The sequence below is a fragment of the Rhyacophila brunnea genome, unplaced genomic scaffold, assembly GCF_057557595.1.
Source record: "Rhyacophila brunnea isolate RB1 unplaced genomic scaffold, BYU_Rbru_1.0 scaffold_20, whole genome shotgun sequence".
Taxonomy (NCBI): domain Eukaryota; kingdom Metazoa; phylum Arthropoda; class Insecta; order Trichoptera; family Rhyacophilidae; genus Rhyacophila; species Rhyacophila brunnea.
In genome coordinates, this window is record NW_028232860.1 from 21,045,752 (window position 1) to 21,064,450 (window position 18,699).

Below are 18,699 nucleotides of genomic sequence, written 5' to 3' on the forward strand. Positions count from 1 at the left end.
ATATGCGTCAATTTGCAGTGAATTAGATTGTCACATATTACAAAATAATTTTAATTCAATTGAAATTTGGTAGAAAAAAAATAAACTCGAATTTAATACTGACAAATGTGTGTGTATTAGCTTTTAAAAATCAAGATCTCCAATTATATTCAACTATAATATGTCAAATAGATTACTGAAGCGTTAATCATAAATTAAAGATCTTGGCATATTGTTTGACTCACGCTTATCATCTCGCTCACACATCACTTCTACGGCATTGCGTGATTCGTCATACAACAAGTCAAGCCATTCAAGAATCCAACTGTTTTACGTACACTATATGTGTCGTTAGTACGAAGAATTCTTGAATATGGGTCCATTATCTGGAGTCCTTATGACGTTTCCTATAAGCTTGTTTTAGAGCGTATTCAGAAAAAAATTCTTCAACGTCTTTATTTTAAAGTATATAATTATTTTACTTTTGACATCTTCTAAAACGAGTATTTTCTGACTTCAAGGCATGCTCGCCTTTCATTCTTTTGAAGCTCGTAGGTCACTTCTACTCTTAAAGCATTTTTCCTTACTCTCACGTGGTATAGTTTCCAATCCCGATATTTTAGAGAAGTTGAATTTGTATGCTTTGGGTGAAAGCTGTTTCCTCATGTCAGGCTCACCAGGCAATAGCCAATAGCGAGGGCTGTGCGGCTGGTCAATGCACTCCCTAGAGATGTAGATATTTTTAGCGATGCATTGTATATTCTGTTTTTTCTATTTCATTGTTTAATTTGTATTTTTTTTAATTATTCTTGTTTTTTCATTTTATTTCTTTTGTATAAAACTATTTTTTGCTTTGTTTTTTGTACTCTACCTTGTTTTTTCTCTAACTGATTACTTGTACTTTTTATTCTAAATGTCATGTTGTGAACATCCTGCATTAATAATTTGTTATGTAATCAACGTGTCTTTTTAAAATAAATAAATAAATATAAACTGTCTCGGTATGTGTATTTCTTAAAAAGTTATATGCAATCAGCTTATCTTTCACTTATCATTACCAAGCGGCTTACGACCGATTGTCGAACCTACTAAAAGACGTTGTTTAACGTTAAAAAAAAACATACAACAAACTAAACTTCACAACTCGAACCTAGTAGGTATTTTATAGAGGACCCATAAGTTCTTATAAACTCACCGCTTTCTTTAAACATTACGACTTCTTAAATTGACGAAAATATATTGATTGTGGTCAAAATTAATATTATAACACTTTTTACCTTGTAATCAAAGGCGGGGATCTTGAAATGCCGGGATTAGGAACCTGCAAACGCTAGTACTTATGTAGTTGTGTTCAAACTTAAAACTCACCGTAAATTTATTATTTTAATTGCCTTTGTAAATAATTACCTACTACATGCATTATGATCAGATTTATTAGTTTCGGTAATAAATAATGTTTTTTTTAATATTCGGTATGGTTATGTTGACCATACGTCCAGTTTTTAATGGGATAGTTACTCTATCTTTGCTGTGAAGTCATTTACACGAATCCAGTCCAAGGCCTACTATAATCAGGCTGTGATACGAAACTGCAAACTTCGATGGTAGCGTTAGTTATTGTTCATATTACAAATCGAATATGGTAAACCGTTTGTAGATCTGATTATTGCATATTGAATTATAATATAATATTATGATAATAGTTTTCACGAAATATGCAATCGAAAATCTTCATTTACAAATTAAATACATTATTATCATGGTGACAATGTCATTATTAAAATAAATAAGTATCGATTGATCTGTTAAATAAGGCTATTTTAGAAAGTTTTTTTAAAATAATTTTCATTTCTAGCTAGCATATAATTCCTCCACACGAATCTAGCAAAATATATTATCAAATGCATATCTTTATACAGATTTTAACGTATTTTTAACAGATTTCTTGTTTTTACGAGAAATGGGTGTTTGCCACTTGAACAACTCTGATCCAAACACACATTGAAAAACAACATGTGAATGTGGCCAGACCCGGGATTTGATCTCGGGACCCATGACATTATAAACTTACGCGATAACCGCTCTGCCATCGTGGCCGTAGCTAAATAGTATATAACCTTATAAGTATATAAATATTATAAAAAATATTTTTAAAAACAGATAAAATTATAACACACAAATTGAATGCCTTGTCGATTTGTTTGATTTTTTTTATTTTATCAAAAATCATCTCTCCAAAACCATTGCTGAGTATTTTTAAATTAACTTACTTCCGCGAGAAAAAAATCGTCGTGCACCCATAACATGGAAAATAACAATAAACCGCCTGCATGTAGATGCATGTCCCGTTTTGGTAACAAAGAGTTATTATGGTCACCCGAGGATATGGTAAAATGTCACGGTGAGTGATGTTCGTTTAATATGCTATGCCAAAGACCCGGATCTAAATCTTTACTTCGAATTAAATGAATTATTTCAAATATAAGGAAATGTAAAGGTAAATACCTACACTAATTACAACGAATTCATTTTTAGTTCTGGTTATTTTCACGAAACATATTTTGTGAATTATGCATAAAATTGCCCAACTTGATATCGGCAGGACACGTCCCACTTCAGTCAATAAAATAATTATCGTAGAAGACTTGTTAATATTACTCATATTCAATCAACAGTGTTGTCGATTCTCAATTCTAGAATCCACCGGTCATCTCTTTTATTAACAGCCCCCAAATCTTGCGATGCGATAATTAATTGATGTCTGAGTTTTGTTCGCTGGTGGATATCTTCATTTTTACAACGTTTTTCTTAGCTCGTATTCTTATTTGTCCGGTGGATGTTTGTCCGGTCCAATCCAATCGATTTTTAACTAACTCCCCGACTAGCTAGACATTTGAAACTTTTAGAATATATCAGAACACGATGCCAATGCATTTTTTAATAGTTTAACCATCTTTAAGTAGAATTGATTTCATTTTCAGTTAATTCTGTTTTGTATGAAAAGTTATTTCGGAAGAAATCCGTAAAAAGTAAAACTATTATTGGTTGCTAAGTGGGTCCTAGCAACGAAATTATTAATATTAATATATACGTGCGTTACTATCGAAATCAATATGACATTTCAGTATTATTTCTATCAAGTACATTTTTTTTGATCGTTTAAGCTAGTGAAGTGAAGTTTATATGATTCAACAGAAAATTTAAAAGCGTTGAATATAATAAGTTCTTTTTATCTTGAAATTATTTATTTTATCCTTTAGTGATTTTTTATATCCACAAAGTTGTATCTACAATCTACATAAATAAAGAGTCTTTTTGGGGAATGGAACTGACCAGCCGATGTCTGATAGAGACAATGTAGTGATAATAAATTTAAATTGTTGATTGTACACCAAAAAATCTGAATCGTTTTCTGACTAAAAATATTTCTTAATTCACAGATACTAACACTCATTAAATTAGATTTTAAAGATAAACATACCAATAAAATAATATGTAATAATAAAACGAAAGCCTCCAACGATCACTCTTGCCAAAACTAAGTTAAAAATCTTATTTTCTACTGTTTTAGAATGCTGCTTACGAAAAATAGTAATGTTAGAAACTTTTTAACGATAAAAAAACATAGGTATTATGACAATATCTTTCTAAGCGATTGGAGCCGGTCCTGATTAATAATAAAGTTCAAAATCTGGCAACTACACATCGTCACTATTCTGGCAGAAGACACTAATTCAAAAAAATGATATATTGAGTTAGTTATACCAAAATGTTCCTTATTTCAAACTTTACCGTCTTGAAACCTTCAATAAATAAACAGTCTTTATTTTAAAGTCATACTTTTTACGATTACTTTAAATAAACTCACATGATAGACCATTTCAAACATTTTAACAACTTCAAAGTCAAATTACTCAAAACTAGTATTCTCCAGTTAGTGTGTTCTGCCAGAACAGAGACGACATATTGTTTTTTCAATTTGTGTATGAGTCCAGAGTATGAATGGACCTAATAGGTTGAGCGAGTGGCTGACATACATTTGTCGTAAAAACAAAATCTGTTAATACAAACTTCCACTTGTAGAGACCCATAGTATGATCCTATTAGGATCGGACATGGTCGATATCTTATGTGATTCATCAATATTTTATGTGTATTAAATTATTTTCTGTTCATCTAATATGGAATTAGATTAATGTAATGGAAACTACAAAAAAGATAAATAATCATTTTCACTAGGCAGACTTTTGGCAATTAATCAATAGCCATTTGTTTCAATCTGGTTACTGTTCTGAATCTAGATATAATGGATACTTTTTTGGGATTGTATGTATTTAAAATAATAAGATTCGTTTGGTTTGTTAGTCAATCGAAGAACATTTTATTAATTGCAATAATAGTATGAGATCAATTCAATACACAAATGGAAAGATAAAAAATATTATGAGCTCTCAGAAGATGTCACTTGCTGCAACTCAAAATCTAATTATGTTTAACATAACATGCAACCAATCGTTTCATACTAGATCAGACAACAGGTAGCACAGGGTGAAGAAGAAATTTATTGATTAGGACATGGTAGTAATTCAGAGAAGACTTCTTTAAAACAATTGAAGAATATTAAAATAATCCCAGAGCTCTCAATAAAACATGCAACTTTGAGATATATTTCAATCTTTTCAGATGTGACGAATAGATTGCGTTTGGTTTTCGCTAGAACGAGGGGTCGAAATTAATGGTGAATTGTGAACTTCTGAGAAGAGACAGCACCGGAGTGTCCAGAATAATCACTAGAAGACGATCCGTGGGATGAATAATCTGATTCGCCTGATGAGTATGAGCCGGAAGAGATTCCGTGTCCTCCGTAGCCTCCACCATAGCCGCCCCCTTGTCCACCGAATCCTCCGTCAAATCCACCAGCTCCGCCTCCAAAAGCATTGCCACCTCCGAGAGCGTTGCCTCCTCCGCCTCCGCCTCCACCTCCCTGATTGATGATAACTGGCACTTGTCTCTGAATGACAATAGCTTGGGGCACATTAACGGTGTATGGCCTGTCGACTGGAACTGGGTAGGGCCTTGGGACTGGAATTTCCACTCTTTGCACAACTGGTACTCGAACTGGAACTCTGACGGTGTAAGGTACTGGTCTGTTGACGTAAACTGGCACTGCGCGTTCTCTGGTGATAGTGTAAGCTCTTGGTACTTCTACGGTGTAAGGTCGATTGACTGGAACCTGGACTGGAACTGGAACTTGTCTGTCGACTGTGACGGGGTAGGGCTGTGGTACTGGTACTTGAACGGTATTAGTGATGACTTGGTTTCCACCGCCACCGCCACCCCCACCACCGATTCCAGCACCGCCACCGAATCCAGCACCACCACCGAATCCAGCGCCGCCATCTCCACCGCCACCACCAATTCCAGAGCCGCCATAGTCTGAGCCTGATCCAAAGCCTCCATGCCCGGAAAGGTCGGCAGAGTCGGCACCATGTCCGCTGTATTCAGCGCTTTCGAGTCCACGTTTTTCCACCTTCTTTTCAGTGGCCCCAGCTAATACCACAAGGGCAATAACTCCAAACACAATCTGGAAATAAAAATATTAGAAATTAGTATAAATGACATAGGTACATAAAAAAGAATGTAACAGGTAATGCAATAATCATTTACATGTCTAATCCATTTTGTGAGTCATACAAAAGACATTATGCAAAAACCTGAATTTACAACAGGTCTAGTTAACTCAATAACTTAACTCTGAGTTACATTATACCTAATACATTGTACACTGTCTTACGGTTACAAATTGTTATAAAAAATTAATAAAAGATTAAAATATAATAAATAATTATCATTTTTTTAAATCAATATTTAATCTAAGTGCAACATTATCTTTTTGAGTTAAATATTATACCTAGCCCAAATAAATACTACTTAATATGTTTAAAATTCATAATATAGATATATTAATTATCGTTTCGGCAAAGTGCTTATCAACGAAAATGTCATTACTCATTAGCTTTGAAAGCTTTTTTGCCATTTCTGAATACGCCCAATTGTATCGGCAAATTTTCCTAATTTTCGGACAATATACTACACTACAATAATAATATATTTTAATATACAAGAATAGAGATTCATTTATAATAATAATCGTAATATTTCTTTCTGCATATTTTTATAAATAAGTATTACAACTTTATTTTCGAAAACTTCAAATATGTCGAATGATTTTTATTAATTACTATGACTGCACGTTCGATTTTCAATTATCGTTTATGAATCGGATTTCAAACTCACCTTAAACGCCATGTTTTGGTTGTTTGAAGTGTGGCTGATGTCGCTACCTGAAGCGACTGATAATGATTGCAGATTTGCTGGTGGTTTTATATGATCTTCAGGCTGCACTAGCACTTTCTATTTCAACCTCCTCCTTATCGGGATGATCCATATGAACAACTTTAAAAAAAAACTAAAAAAATATTATACATTATGAAAATTCGCAACCAGAACAGAGCTGTCCGATTAGGCAGTGCTGGTACGACAATTTCGTCGAAAGGGGGATACTAGTATCGAGCTTTGTATTACTCATTGTGAATCTTTAAAATTGAAATGTACCTATCTGCATATCAATGACATGGGTATTTGTTTATGAGTTCACTAGGAAAATACATACCTATATAAAGCCGGATACTCATTAGCGACCCGTAACTGAAACCGTTCCAAATACTGTAACCAACATTAGATGCGAAATAATTATTTATTAAGGTTATACTTCAGTTGAGGCATGGTCTCAAAAGATCGTGGCTAGGCGATGCGCGGATTGTGCAAATGACGCGTGCCGAACGAAATATAATTTGTCATAAAAATTCAACATGCGTCCATGTAATGTTATGTTTATCGTTATATTACTAATAATAATAGTATATTCATTGACATGTTTTTTTTTTCAAGTATATACGTAAAGTTTTTAGTCATCTTTACATGATTTAAGAATATATTCATCCGACGCCATGACAAAACAAATCGACGTGCGCACACCTCGACTATCGTTCTCCGATTGGCGACGAGTGCTAAATTTCTTTGCACCTACTGTTGACAATCATTTGCCGTTACAATGAAGTACGTTCTTAAGCTCGCGAACTAGGCGTCCATACTGGTTACTGTATCCACAACGGTCACAGTTACGGCTAATGAGTACCCGGCATTAGGGAACGCTGGGTACGTGATGAAAAATATGCGTAATTCGTCATAATATAAGTACTTACATATTCTGTTATTAAAATAAGTGTATTTAAAAAAATCGAGCTATACTTGAGTGGACTAAACTGAGATGGTTAGACTGCACCACTTCAAAGCAATTGGAAAGCGTCCCCACTGCATCTTCCGGGATATAGAAAGTTTCTGGAAGAAACAGACCCGCCGAGGATTGTGGTGCAAAAAATGATGAAGCTGATTTTCTAATATTGCGCTGAAACACGATAAATTACACAACTACTGTCAAGAATGATAATGTATTGATTTATAAGAAAATTGTGAAAACATTATATTTGATTTGATTGATAAGATTAAACAAATTTCGTTTACAATAATTAAAGTTGATAAGTTAGACCAATAATACTGTCAAGACCTTGTTTTTCTCTTCCGGTAACAATTTTTCTTACCGGCAAATTTAAGAAATTCTGAGAATCAGAAGTGTCTCTTTCTTTTACCGAAAAATCAAATTTTCATAGGCACCTTAACCTAGTGATAACTTCTCGATTTCTCAAGAATCTCATTCATGTTTTCTCTAGATTTGAAATTGGCTTTTTCTGATTTTTTCTCGAGAATTCTCAAGATAAGATTTTTCCATCACAACCTCGAATATAAAAACCACTTGCTCAACTTATTGGGGCCATACTCTGAGTCCAAATACTCATTGAAAAACAACCCGAAACCCACGACTTCATGACACGTGCCATTACCACTCACCATTTTTACCATCCCCTTCATATTATTATCCTTCAGACGCCACTGGAAATTGTTGAATAGAATAAATTAAGATAATATTTTACAAAATTTGCGGAATTTCTGGTTTAACCGTGTCCAATTTTTTATAATGTTATTCAGTGCATTAAGATATTATCGTTTTCCGAATCGTAATTATTGAAATTACTTAATTTCGTATAAAATTACTAAAAACTGAGTGCATTTAATATCAAAATAAAATGACTATATTTATTTTAGCGTGAAAACGCATTCGCTTGAGAGATAGCTTAGTATATAAACTAGGAAACACATTTCCAAGATATTAGTTGCACTTGTGACTTCTTCTTCAAACAATATATCATGAGATCTTTGGTGAGTAGTCATTAATTATTATATGTGTTTTATACTTATGTTAAACCCTTCCAAATTGTTCTGCAACCAGTGTCTTGCAACCTTCAACGGTGTTTATAAAGTTTTATACGTCCTACGCTCTTAATTTAAATAGCTATTGAATTTAGAATGGAATAAATGGTCTTAAATATTTACATTAAATATATATTATTTTGAATTTAGAACTTATACTGATTGTCCCAAGATATACACAATGCCTATGGTATATGCCATTTTCTACAAAATCGCTTAAATTACATTTTTAAATATAAGTACAGCTGTTGTACTGACATATCATTTGAAATTATACGTTAGCTATAAACCCAGTATTGTATGAGGCGAAATACTATCACAATTAATATATATTATAGAAACAATATTTAAGTAGTGTTTACTATAGATCTACCATCATAAATTGGCGTTTCAGCGAGGGCGCTAGTATGACATTGAGAATTTTACCATAACTAACAAAAAAATAGTAATTTATAATTTATTATTGGTAGTAGATTTCTGTACAAATATTATGCAATCCATAATTCGAGAAACATGTTGTAAAATTAAATGGCATTTATAACAAATTTATCCTCGATAAACAATTTTAGTTTCAAATTCGACCGGCTGCCAACTTACGATGGTAGATCTTTAGTTGCCGCCAACATATTTTTGTCACAATACATTTTTGACGCTACTCATTAAAAACAATTTCGTTGAAAATTATCGATTTCTGATTTATTTTTTCTATAAAAATACGAGTTTATATTTTATTGGTTTTATGATACCCTCCTAACCACTTCATTATAAATCATTACGTTATTATTAGACCTAAAACCCCACCTTGTGGCATGATGTAATATAGTGTTATGAACGGAACATTATAGCATTTCTTGTATTTACAACATTCACGTTTTGAAATATTTACTGAATTTTCTTTAATCTACACAAGTGTTTCCTGATCAGTTTTCTCGAAAACTAATAAAAAAAAATGAGTTATTTCAAGCGAAACTCTTTAATTATTTAATAATTTTGGTGTATCGTAAAATCCTAATTAGTTTCAAGTGTCTCATTAATAATTGGCAAAGGTAGAAAAACACTGAATAGGTACACTTTAAACAATCTAAACAGTGTAAATTTATAATAATGTACCTATTAGATAGGCAGATATCCCCTTACGGTGATGCCAGTGAACACAAAATGAATAGAAACTGTCTTATCATAAAGGGTGTGGTATAACAGGCTACGGATCTCAAGTGTGGAAAAACATGGGATAAATTTAAACATGTGTTAAATAATATATTAATTTCAATAGTTTCTTTTATTTTGTTAACTGTCAATTCATGGTGGAACTGCATTGTATTGTTGTTTTTATTTAATAAAACGCAATTTTTTGTAGTACTTATTCCACTTTTAATCAATAGATTAGGACCGGTTTCGTCCACCTCAGAGGGACAAAATGTTGAAAATGTCCATCTGAGGCGGACGAAACCGGTCCTAATCTATTGATTAAAAGTGGAATAAGTACTACAAAAAAATTGCGTTCTATTAATTAAAAACAACAATTTCAATAGTTATGTATCATAATAATAGGCATTAAAATCTGTCACTTAAATGTAACGCGCATTAAATATTTGAGAACGCTTTGTTTTATATAGATTTTATGGCATAACCGTCATAAAGTACCCTCCTTAAAAACCATGGTTTATAGCTATGGCTTTAACACTTATATTGAATATCTGTAAAGTCCAATAAATGTATATTTTTAATAAGTATCATCTACACTCAATAGTCATGTTGAGTCACTATATAAATAATTGTTTTTTACTATTAATGTACTCTTGATACGTAGCTACTTACATAAATTAAAATCTAATTATTGTAATCGTAGACTGGATCTTATGTAGGTATGTTATAATTATAAATATATTAACAGTGAGCACTAACTACTAAAATTACAAATTATATTTAATACCTGCCTAGGTTAGATAGTTCTTTCTTATCAGATATGTTTATTATTATATATTTTATTCAGTGGCAGTTTAAAGTACAGCTAATAGCTGACTGACATCAAAGCTCCAACGATAGAAAATAAACCAATCGACGTTTAGTAAAAAAAAAATAACTCAAATAAATACAAGTTAATATTTAATACAATCGACTGAAGGTACTTGATGGAATTTTAATTTAAATTCTAGTGGATTTAAATGCAAGTTAGTTCATCGTAATCGATTCAGAGCGGAATGCAGAAACATTTTTCATAACTAAAATTTCCTTAGCAGAAAACACTATGCAGAAACATTGTCCTTAATTAAGATCATTTCTATTGAAAATAATACCATATTTAAAAATTCTCTTTCCTATAGTCTAGGTAAATTATTTTATAATTGTTAAACGATGACAAAAATATGACAACTGCATTTTATAAATGCAATAACTATAAATATATATTAATATTTAATTATAATACTCTTATGTTTCCGTTATAAGTCATTATACATGATTCCACAGGCACCGCAAGATATTTTTTTAACATGGTAATACTAGCATCAAGTGTCATTCTTCACCTGGCATTTTGTATTTCTGCGGGCTGGCGTATAAAAGTAAAATAATATTCTGCAAGTACATGCCAAACGAATTAACACTATCAATATCCATATTGAGATACATTGTTAAATGAATTTAAGTGTATGGACTATTTTATAGACATGTGAATTTATTTTGACAGCAGCTGTCAGTGGTAAATGGTAATACAGAAGGGGGAGTGTTCATAACAAAAGTAGTCTATGGTTAAGGATTCCTTAACTCTATACTTAGGATTGTCTATAGTTAAGTCATGCTTTTCGGCGACTTATCCTTAGGATCGAAATCTTAGATTGTGCATTCCGCTCTCAGTTACAGATCGACGTATTTACGTATCTGTTTCATGTCTTATTTTATTCATAATTATTATTGATCGGTAAGCAGAATTTCCTCCCCCTTGCAAAATTCTACATGTCCGATAAAATACCAGCACTAAATGTTAAAATTACCTAGGTCCTACACTATTATAATATTTTTATTATCGTATAGCAGGTACACTTCTTAAAACCCTTAGATTTTAAGCAATATTTCCTACGAATAGTGAGCGTCCTTTCAAGGGAAACTGTAACTGGATTAATTGTATATTATTTTTCTAACTGAACAACGTCAATGCCGAAGTAATTTTTCCGTTTTTATATAATATAGTCTTTGTATCAGTATAACTTTATTTATTAACCAAGTTAATTGATTGCGTGTTTGGTTATATAATCATTTATTGCGGGTATACCATAATATAACAAGAAATACAGATTAAAATATGTGCCTATATTTTGATCTGTTCAGTGGTTATTTTATTAGTTACATGTAAATTGTGCGAAAAACATTTCACTGTGGCACAGTTCGCGGTGAGCTTTATTATCGGAAAGAGATAACCGTATTCTATACGGTCTCCAATTTTATTAAAATTTAGAGTGGTTGGTATCATATGTTGGGTTTGAAAAATCGATTATTATCGAAAAACATTCTTATACCCTCTGAGAGAACATTAATTCAATTTTCATGGCTAATTTTGACAAAATTCGTGAATTCAAGAATGAAAACCAAACCTAATCTAAGCTAACAAATAATCCAGTATATCACCTATTTTCAAAATTTGTTTGCTGCTAACTTCCTGTAAAGTGTAAACCGACAAAAACCGTGTTTTATTTAGACATTAATTTTATGTCCGTACTATACGACCCAAAGAGGTTGGACGGTCTTGAATCATTAATGAATACAAACTTACAGGCAGTGAAGTCTCTGGGCAAAATCAGACTTGCCACCCCATGCTATTTTAAGCTCAAACTTTGCTAAAAAATTATTACGTACCTAGTATATGTAAAAATATGTTTAAAATTTGGACATTTATATTATCTGCAAATTGTCAAAACAAACAGATACCTACTACCAGTGTCACAGCCGAAAAAATATATTACCACAAAATCTACATAATCACGCTGAATACTCAGTTGGCTAGTAATATTTGTATGCATTCGTTTATTTGCCGCCCTTATTTAGGGATTATCGCTATCATAGATAAATCATAGGTAAATCCCCATGCGACGAACACATTTCCTAACTATACCTATACTCTTGATTTTATTTACAGACTCTTGCAACCCTTCTTGGGTGTATGGCCTTGGCCTGTGCGTCCATAGACAAGAAGCATGAAAAACGTGGTCTACATGATCTTGGCTATGGAGGAGGCAACAGCATTGATACCGGAAGTCACGGTTTCGGAGGCGGCGCAGGCGGTGATTTCGGAGGCGGGGCTGGTGGCGGAATCGGAGGAGGTCTAGGCGCTGGTGGCGGTCTGGGAGGCGGCGGTGGAGGTGGAGGTGCCCAAGCACCCCAAGTAATCACCAATACAGTCCAAGTTCCCCAGCCTTACCCAGTCCCTGTAGAAAGACAAGTTCCAGTACCCGTCCGCGTCCCCGTTGACAGACCAGTCGCAGTTCAAGTAACCAGGCCATACCCAGTCACCGTGGATAGACCGGTACATTATAACGTCGATAGACCAGTCCCTTATCCAGTGAGGGTACCATACCAGGTGCCAGTCATTAGGAGGGTGGAAGTACGTGTGCCAAGGCCCTACCCAGTGCCAGTTGACAGGCCATACCCAGTACAGGTTGCCCAGCCTTACATCGTGGAAAGGAGAGTTCCTGTTTATATCAATGCCGGTGGAAACGCTGGTGAAGGATTCGGAGGAGGAGCTGGCGGTGGTGCTGGCGGTGGTGCTGGGCAAGGATTCGGTGGATTAGGCGGAGGAGCTGGACAGGGCTTTGGTCACGGAGGGTCGGCTGATTATTCGTCGCAAGCATTATCATCTCATGGAGCCTCCAGCGGTGGATATTCTGGTCACGACTCATATTCCAACAGCTATCATCACTAATTCTATCTTGCTTAAAATATATACAATATACCTACTTATGACGAAACGTTTAAATAAAATAAGTCTTCATTATCTGCATTTTTTACTACCTACTGCAACAATAAATGAATGCCACAAGTATTGTTTTCATTGTTGTAAGATTTTTTTGCACAAAAGTAGATACGTTGTCTCCTTTTTTTCATTCTGATAATTTCATTGGATTGTAGTTAGTTAATCGCATCACGCATCGCAACTCTGTGAAATACATAACATGTTTATAAATATACAAATAAAGAACACTATTATTTCAACAGCCATCCAGATATATTATTTGTTTCGTAGGTACATAGATACACCATAGATGTTGAAGGAAACCTTCTTCTATATAAATTAGCCACAAGTCAATCTCGCCTTTTCCCAAACATGGCCACACTCATATAATATAAAAAGCCCATGACATGTCAACATTATGCAAGCCTGAATAATTAAGTGTTTTACTTTACACTTTCATGTTGAATGGTTAATAATTCGTTAAACTAAAGAACTATTTTTTCTTGTCAAAGAGAAAATTAGTCTGTGGGAAAACCAAGGTTGCTTTTGAAAAGTTTATTTGTACCTACCGCAAATGTGCCGTTTACAAGGAATTATTAATCTACAGATTTAAAAAAAATCAAGCAATAACATATCCAAATAAAAAGTAGGTAGGTAGGAAGGTACTGAGATATCCGGGGTTCTGTAGCTAGCTAAAGATGTATTAGAACCCGGGATTCACAAAAATAATTAAATAAAATAGTAGTTTTTTTGGTGCACGGGGCTTTATATTTTCACTGTTTTTTTATATACAAAAAGAAGAACTTATGTTATACATCGTGCATATTTAGTCAGTGAGTTACTTTCTTAATTAATTATTATCTAACAAGGATCACTTATATTCTAATTATTAACTCTTTAGTGCCAGACCCAATTGCTCACGTTAGTGTCACCCGTGTCCATATGGATACGCAATTATTGTAGTACAGTTTACTTTGCCTAATTGTTATTTTAAAATAATAATTTGGTTTATAAACGTTAGTCAGTTGAAATAAGTACACTGCTTCAATTGTTCGTCATTTGAATGATCTAGCTGACATAATAAAATTAATATCAAGTGTCAAAGTGGCCATTCATTTTATAATCAAAAAATGATGGACTTATGTTAAAGGTAACCGTGGTTTTCTGATTATATTGTTTCAAAGAATAATATTTCTGTCATTGAATACATTATAAAGGTGTTCACTTTCATGATATGTAATTACGAAATGGAATTATTTTTGTTTATGTGGTGTTATTGCATAATGAATTAATGCGTGTCCATATGGACACGCGTGCCACTTAACACTACAAATTTAAATTATGATTTGTTAACAGTGTTATCATTATCACTATATTTTTTATAAAATTTATTATTATCATTTTGTCAAATTATTTAGTTTCTGGGATATGTCTAAGATTGAAGAAAGAGAAATGATGGTAAATAATGCATTGAATGCACTTTATGAAGCTAGTGATGATGATAATGTCGACGAATATAATATTAATATTTATCTCACCACCGACCAGATCCTGCGGTTTTAACAGATGAGGATGGTGGTGGAACAATCGATAATTTAAATCATAAACAATTAAAAGCAGATACACAAGTGAAATCTAGGAATGCAAGAACATAGATAGACAAATCTGATATTTTATACTGCAACTGGAGATTCTACACGCAATTACACCTAGCTGCATAAAATATCAATTTTTCGGGAAAAATGTGGAAAATAAGAACGCTGATGGATCTTGATAGGATGGATATTCAAAACTATGTACATCAAAATCAATGGTTCTAGCAGATATACGATTTAATGGGCTAAATTATTTTATTCAAAAAAATAAAAAAAATCGACGCTGTGACTGATTTTTTGAAAGAAAAAGAAACATCTGAAATCAGAACGCAGTGAAGAAAATGCAATATTAGTTTGTGTGTAATGTGTATTTAAAACTATAATACTTTAATTCTACTAATAAACCATACAATCCACAAAAAAAATTAAGTATAACATAAGTGTCACGCGTGTCCATATGGACACGGCTATTATCTCAAAACTTAAAAACGTTATGAAACTTTTATTTTCACTATTCATTCTCTGTTATATTACAGATACATAAAAAATGTAAATAAACAATTTTTAAAACAAATAAAAATTCATGTCACACCATCAACAAAATTGATGTGTCCATATGGACACATGTGCCACTAATGAGTTAATATCTAGATTCATTTTATTTTGGCGCGTTTCACGAGCTAAGATTTTTAAATGGTCGCCCACGTAAGTCTTTGGCGTGAAACCCACTTAACCAGCGAGTGGGGCGCTCGCGCAAAATTTTACAAGTGGCGGGGTGAATTATCGAAAATACAACGTGATCAAATACGGCAGAGTACACTGGTTTTGACGAAGCGCTGCGCTCACCTGCCCCATAATTCAAAGCACATAGGTGGAGGCGCACGCGTTGTTTGGCTTCTCAGCAGGATGAATTAACGTAAATACTATTTATTCAAATATGTCAACGCCCATTGAATGCGGCAAGCATAAGGGGCGCACGCTTTTTTTATTTCTCCGCTTCTGGACGCGTTGTCGATAGACGGGCGCCTTGGCATTCTTTTAATAACAATAAAGGCATTGTTTAGTTGCTTGGTGTGCGATATATTGCTAGTAGAATTATGTCATCGTGAATATGAATTACAAGCCGCTAAGAAATAAAATAATATTTTTATTGCTTTGTTATCAGTGACGTCCCAGACAAAATGCCGCCCCTAGGTAGCGCCAGAATGCCGCCCCATTTTTATAGAGTATTTTTTTATCATCCTTTCATGACTAAAATATCTAAGAAATGTGTTGTATGGATGCATTACTAACAAAATATATACTTACTACTAAATCTAATTTAAATACTTACCATTTTTGCTTAAATAAGGCAATATTGCGAGTCAACGGTTTCAAATACATCTGACAACTTCCAAAACTCAAGAGTGACTGACAAAGATATTTGTATAAATTTTAAGATACGTAGATAAATGTATGTGCTGCCTATAGTTCACAAATCTGCACGTGTACTTGCTGGTCATCAAAGATAGACATTCAAGTACAACGGAAGTAAGCTATACATCTCGAACCCGACAAAAACTACATTGCTGTTAAACCATGTATGTTAATTAATACATTTTGTTTCCAACCAGTGAGCCGATTTTTTTTTAATGGAACGATATTTCCGTTATTACTAAGTTTTGGTAGCTATTTCTAAATATACCTAATGATTCTCCTCGATTTGCCGCTCTTCGAGTAACTACCGCCCCCAAGCGACGGTCAATCTGCCTACCCCCACGGGACGTCACTGTTTGTTATGAGAGGTGCTGATAATAATAATTATTTTGTACTTTTCGCGCTCCTTATTACATAGGTGAAGGGTAATGCGCGGGTGGAATGAGTGTCATTTCGGTTGCATTCACGTTTCACGGGCCTACTACCTAGTGAGAGCTCCAATCCGCTGCGTTTGGTGGGCTTTGTCCCTTTAGGTCAGGGTATTTTTTCGCGGCCCGCCATCGATAATTGTACTTGTGAAAGTGTGTTTTTTAAAAAAATATTGATAATAGATCATAATTTGAAGAATTTGTTGTTTCGTAAATGTATTATCTCAGTACGTATTCCTTGCGTCTCGTCTCACACTATGTAACCACGATTTTCTACGTTGAACATCGATTTCAATAGATATTGATAGTGTACCGACAGAGCTACAACTTGAGATTATTAATCTGCAGTGTGAAACTGATTTAAGAGAATTGCATCGTCGTGAAGAAATCTCCAAATTTTACAATGCCCTAAATTCAGACAAATTCGACCAACTTAAAGAGTAGGTATGCAAGAAAAATGTTCGTTATTTTTGGATCAACCTATATATGTGAACAAACATTTTCGATCATGAACCTCAATAAAAAATCTTTACGATCAAATATCTCCGATGCCCATTTACTAGCAGTTTTGAGAATATCAAGTACAAAATTCACCTAAATTTAAAAAAATGTTCAAAAATGTACAACAGTTTCATTCTTCTCATTATTTTTTTTTGTAATGTTTATTTTTCGTGATAATAAATAGTGTATACCTATCGAAAAATGGTATTTTACTTGCGGCCCGCAGCTCATTTTGAATTCTTGAATTTGGCCCTCCATCCAAAAAGTTTGCCCGCCCCTGCTTTAGGTCATCCTGGGTCACGTGACCGCCCTCCCGATCACGCGACGGCCATTACTAAAATACCACTTCAGAGACAAATTTAGTCTATGATTTCATTATTTGGCAGAATATTTTGAACGATCACTACCTCTGTTGGTTATTTGTTATGGATGTTATTATTTTATAACGGAGAGTGCCAACTCTAATATATTAGTATTTTTAATTATTATTCATGCTAATTTCAATTAATTTTAATGTGGATGTGTGGGTCTTGGATTATAGAGGTGTGTGTTACGTTAAAATTAAGCGCGACATGACATTCATAGATAATATTTTGAAGAGAACCCACCATAGATAATAGACAAAATTATAAAAAAAAATACACAGTCTCTACTGCTAAAAACAAAAAAGAACGTCAGATTGACACTTTGACGTGACATTCGAAAAGTACAGCCATGTGGAATATGATAAAAACGTTCAAAACGTCATGCAGGTGCAGATGCAGCGCAGTTCAACGTGAAGTGCGCTCATTCTTGTTTTAACGATTACGGCAGATTTTTCCAACTGACAATGTTCGTTTAAAGGTTCAAAAGGTGCTACGGGATGGGAGAATCAGTCTGATAAGATTTTAAATACCATGAACAACAACATTACACACTTTTTTCCCGTAGCGGCAGCCCGTGACAGTAGGCAACATGCACCTCAATGTGGTTTGCGCTTTACGTGCTATTACAACTACAATGTTAAGTACTTACAAAAAACTTAATATTTTACTTAAAGCTATTGATTTAAAAATTTACATCTATCACACAATCCTGCTGGTTAACCAAGGAACACGATCGAGTGTTTTTTACCTTTTATTATTGACTAGATGTGTAATGGGCATGATTACGCCTCTTAACCCATAGCTTACGGGCCGCACAAAATTGTGTTTTTGCTAATTACTTTTCAAATGCAAATTAACACGTTAATTACAAAATCTATTAAAAGGGCCCGTAAGCCGTATGCCTACGGCCGTATGTTGTATCTTAACCACTGGGAAAAGCCAATAGAAATGGCGTATTTCAAAAAAATACTTCTTTATTCTTAGGTCGATAATTATTATAAAACAATCGTTATTCGTAGAATGTTTTATCACATTTGAATGGTCAAAGACATAGCTTATAATCAGTATCTTTAGAATTATCTACA

At 33.6% G+C, this 18,699-nt stretch overlaps 2 protein-coding genes across 2 annotated transcripts; one reads left to right on the top strand and one right to left on the bottom strand.

The window, feature by feature from the left end:
• Window positions 1–4,331: 4,331 nt before the first annotated feature.
• Window positions 4,332–6,337, bottom strand: LOC147071374 (uncharacterized). The gene is made up of 2 exons (XM_085948185.1): window positions 6,277–6,337; window positions 4,332–5,563 (listed from the first exon to the last, which is right to left on the bottom strand). The coding sequence occupies exons 1-2, from the start codon at window positions 6,286–6,288 to the stop codon at window positions 4,712–4,714; spliced, it is 864 nt and encodes a 287-aa protein (XP_085804311.1). The 5' UTR covers window positions 6,289–6,337; the 3' UTR covers window positions 4,332–4,711.
• A 2,211-nt stretch (window positions 6,338–8,548) lies between these two features.
• Window positions 8,549–13,279, top strand: LOC147071375 (uncharacterized). Its single transcript, XM_085948575.1, has 2 exons — window positions 8,549–8,557; window positions 12,497–13,279. The coding sequence occupies exons 1-2, from the start codon at window positions 8,549–8,551 to the stop codon at window positions 13,277–13,279; spliced, it is 792 nt and encodes a 263-aa protein (XP_085804701.1).
• Window positions 13,280–18,699: the final 5,420 nt, after the last annotated feature.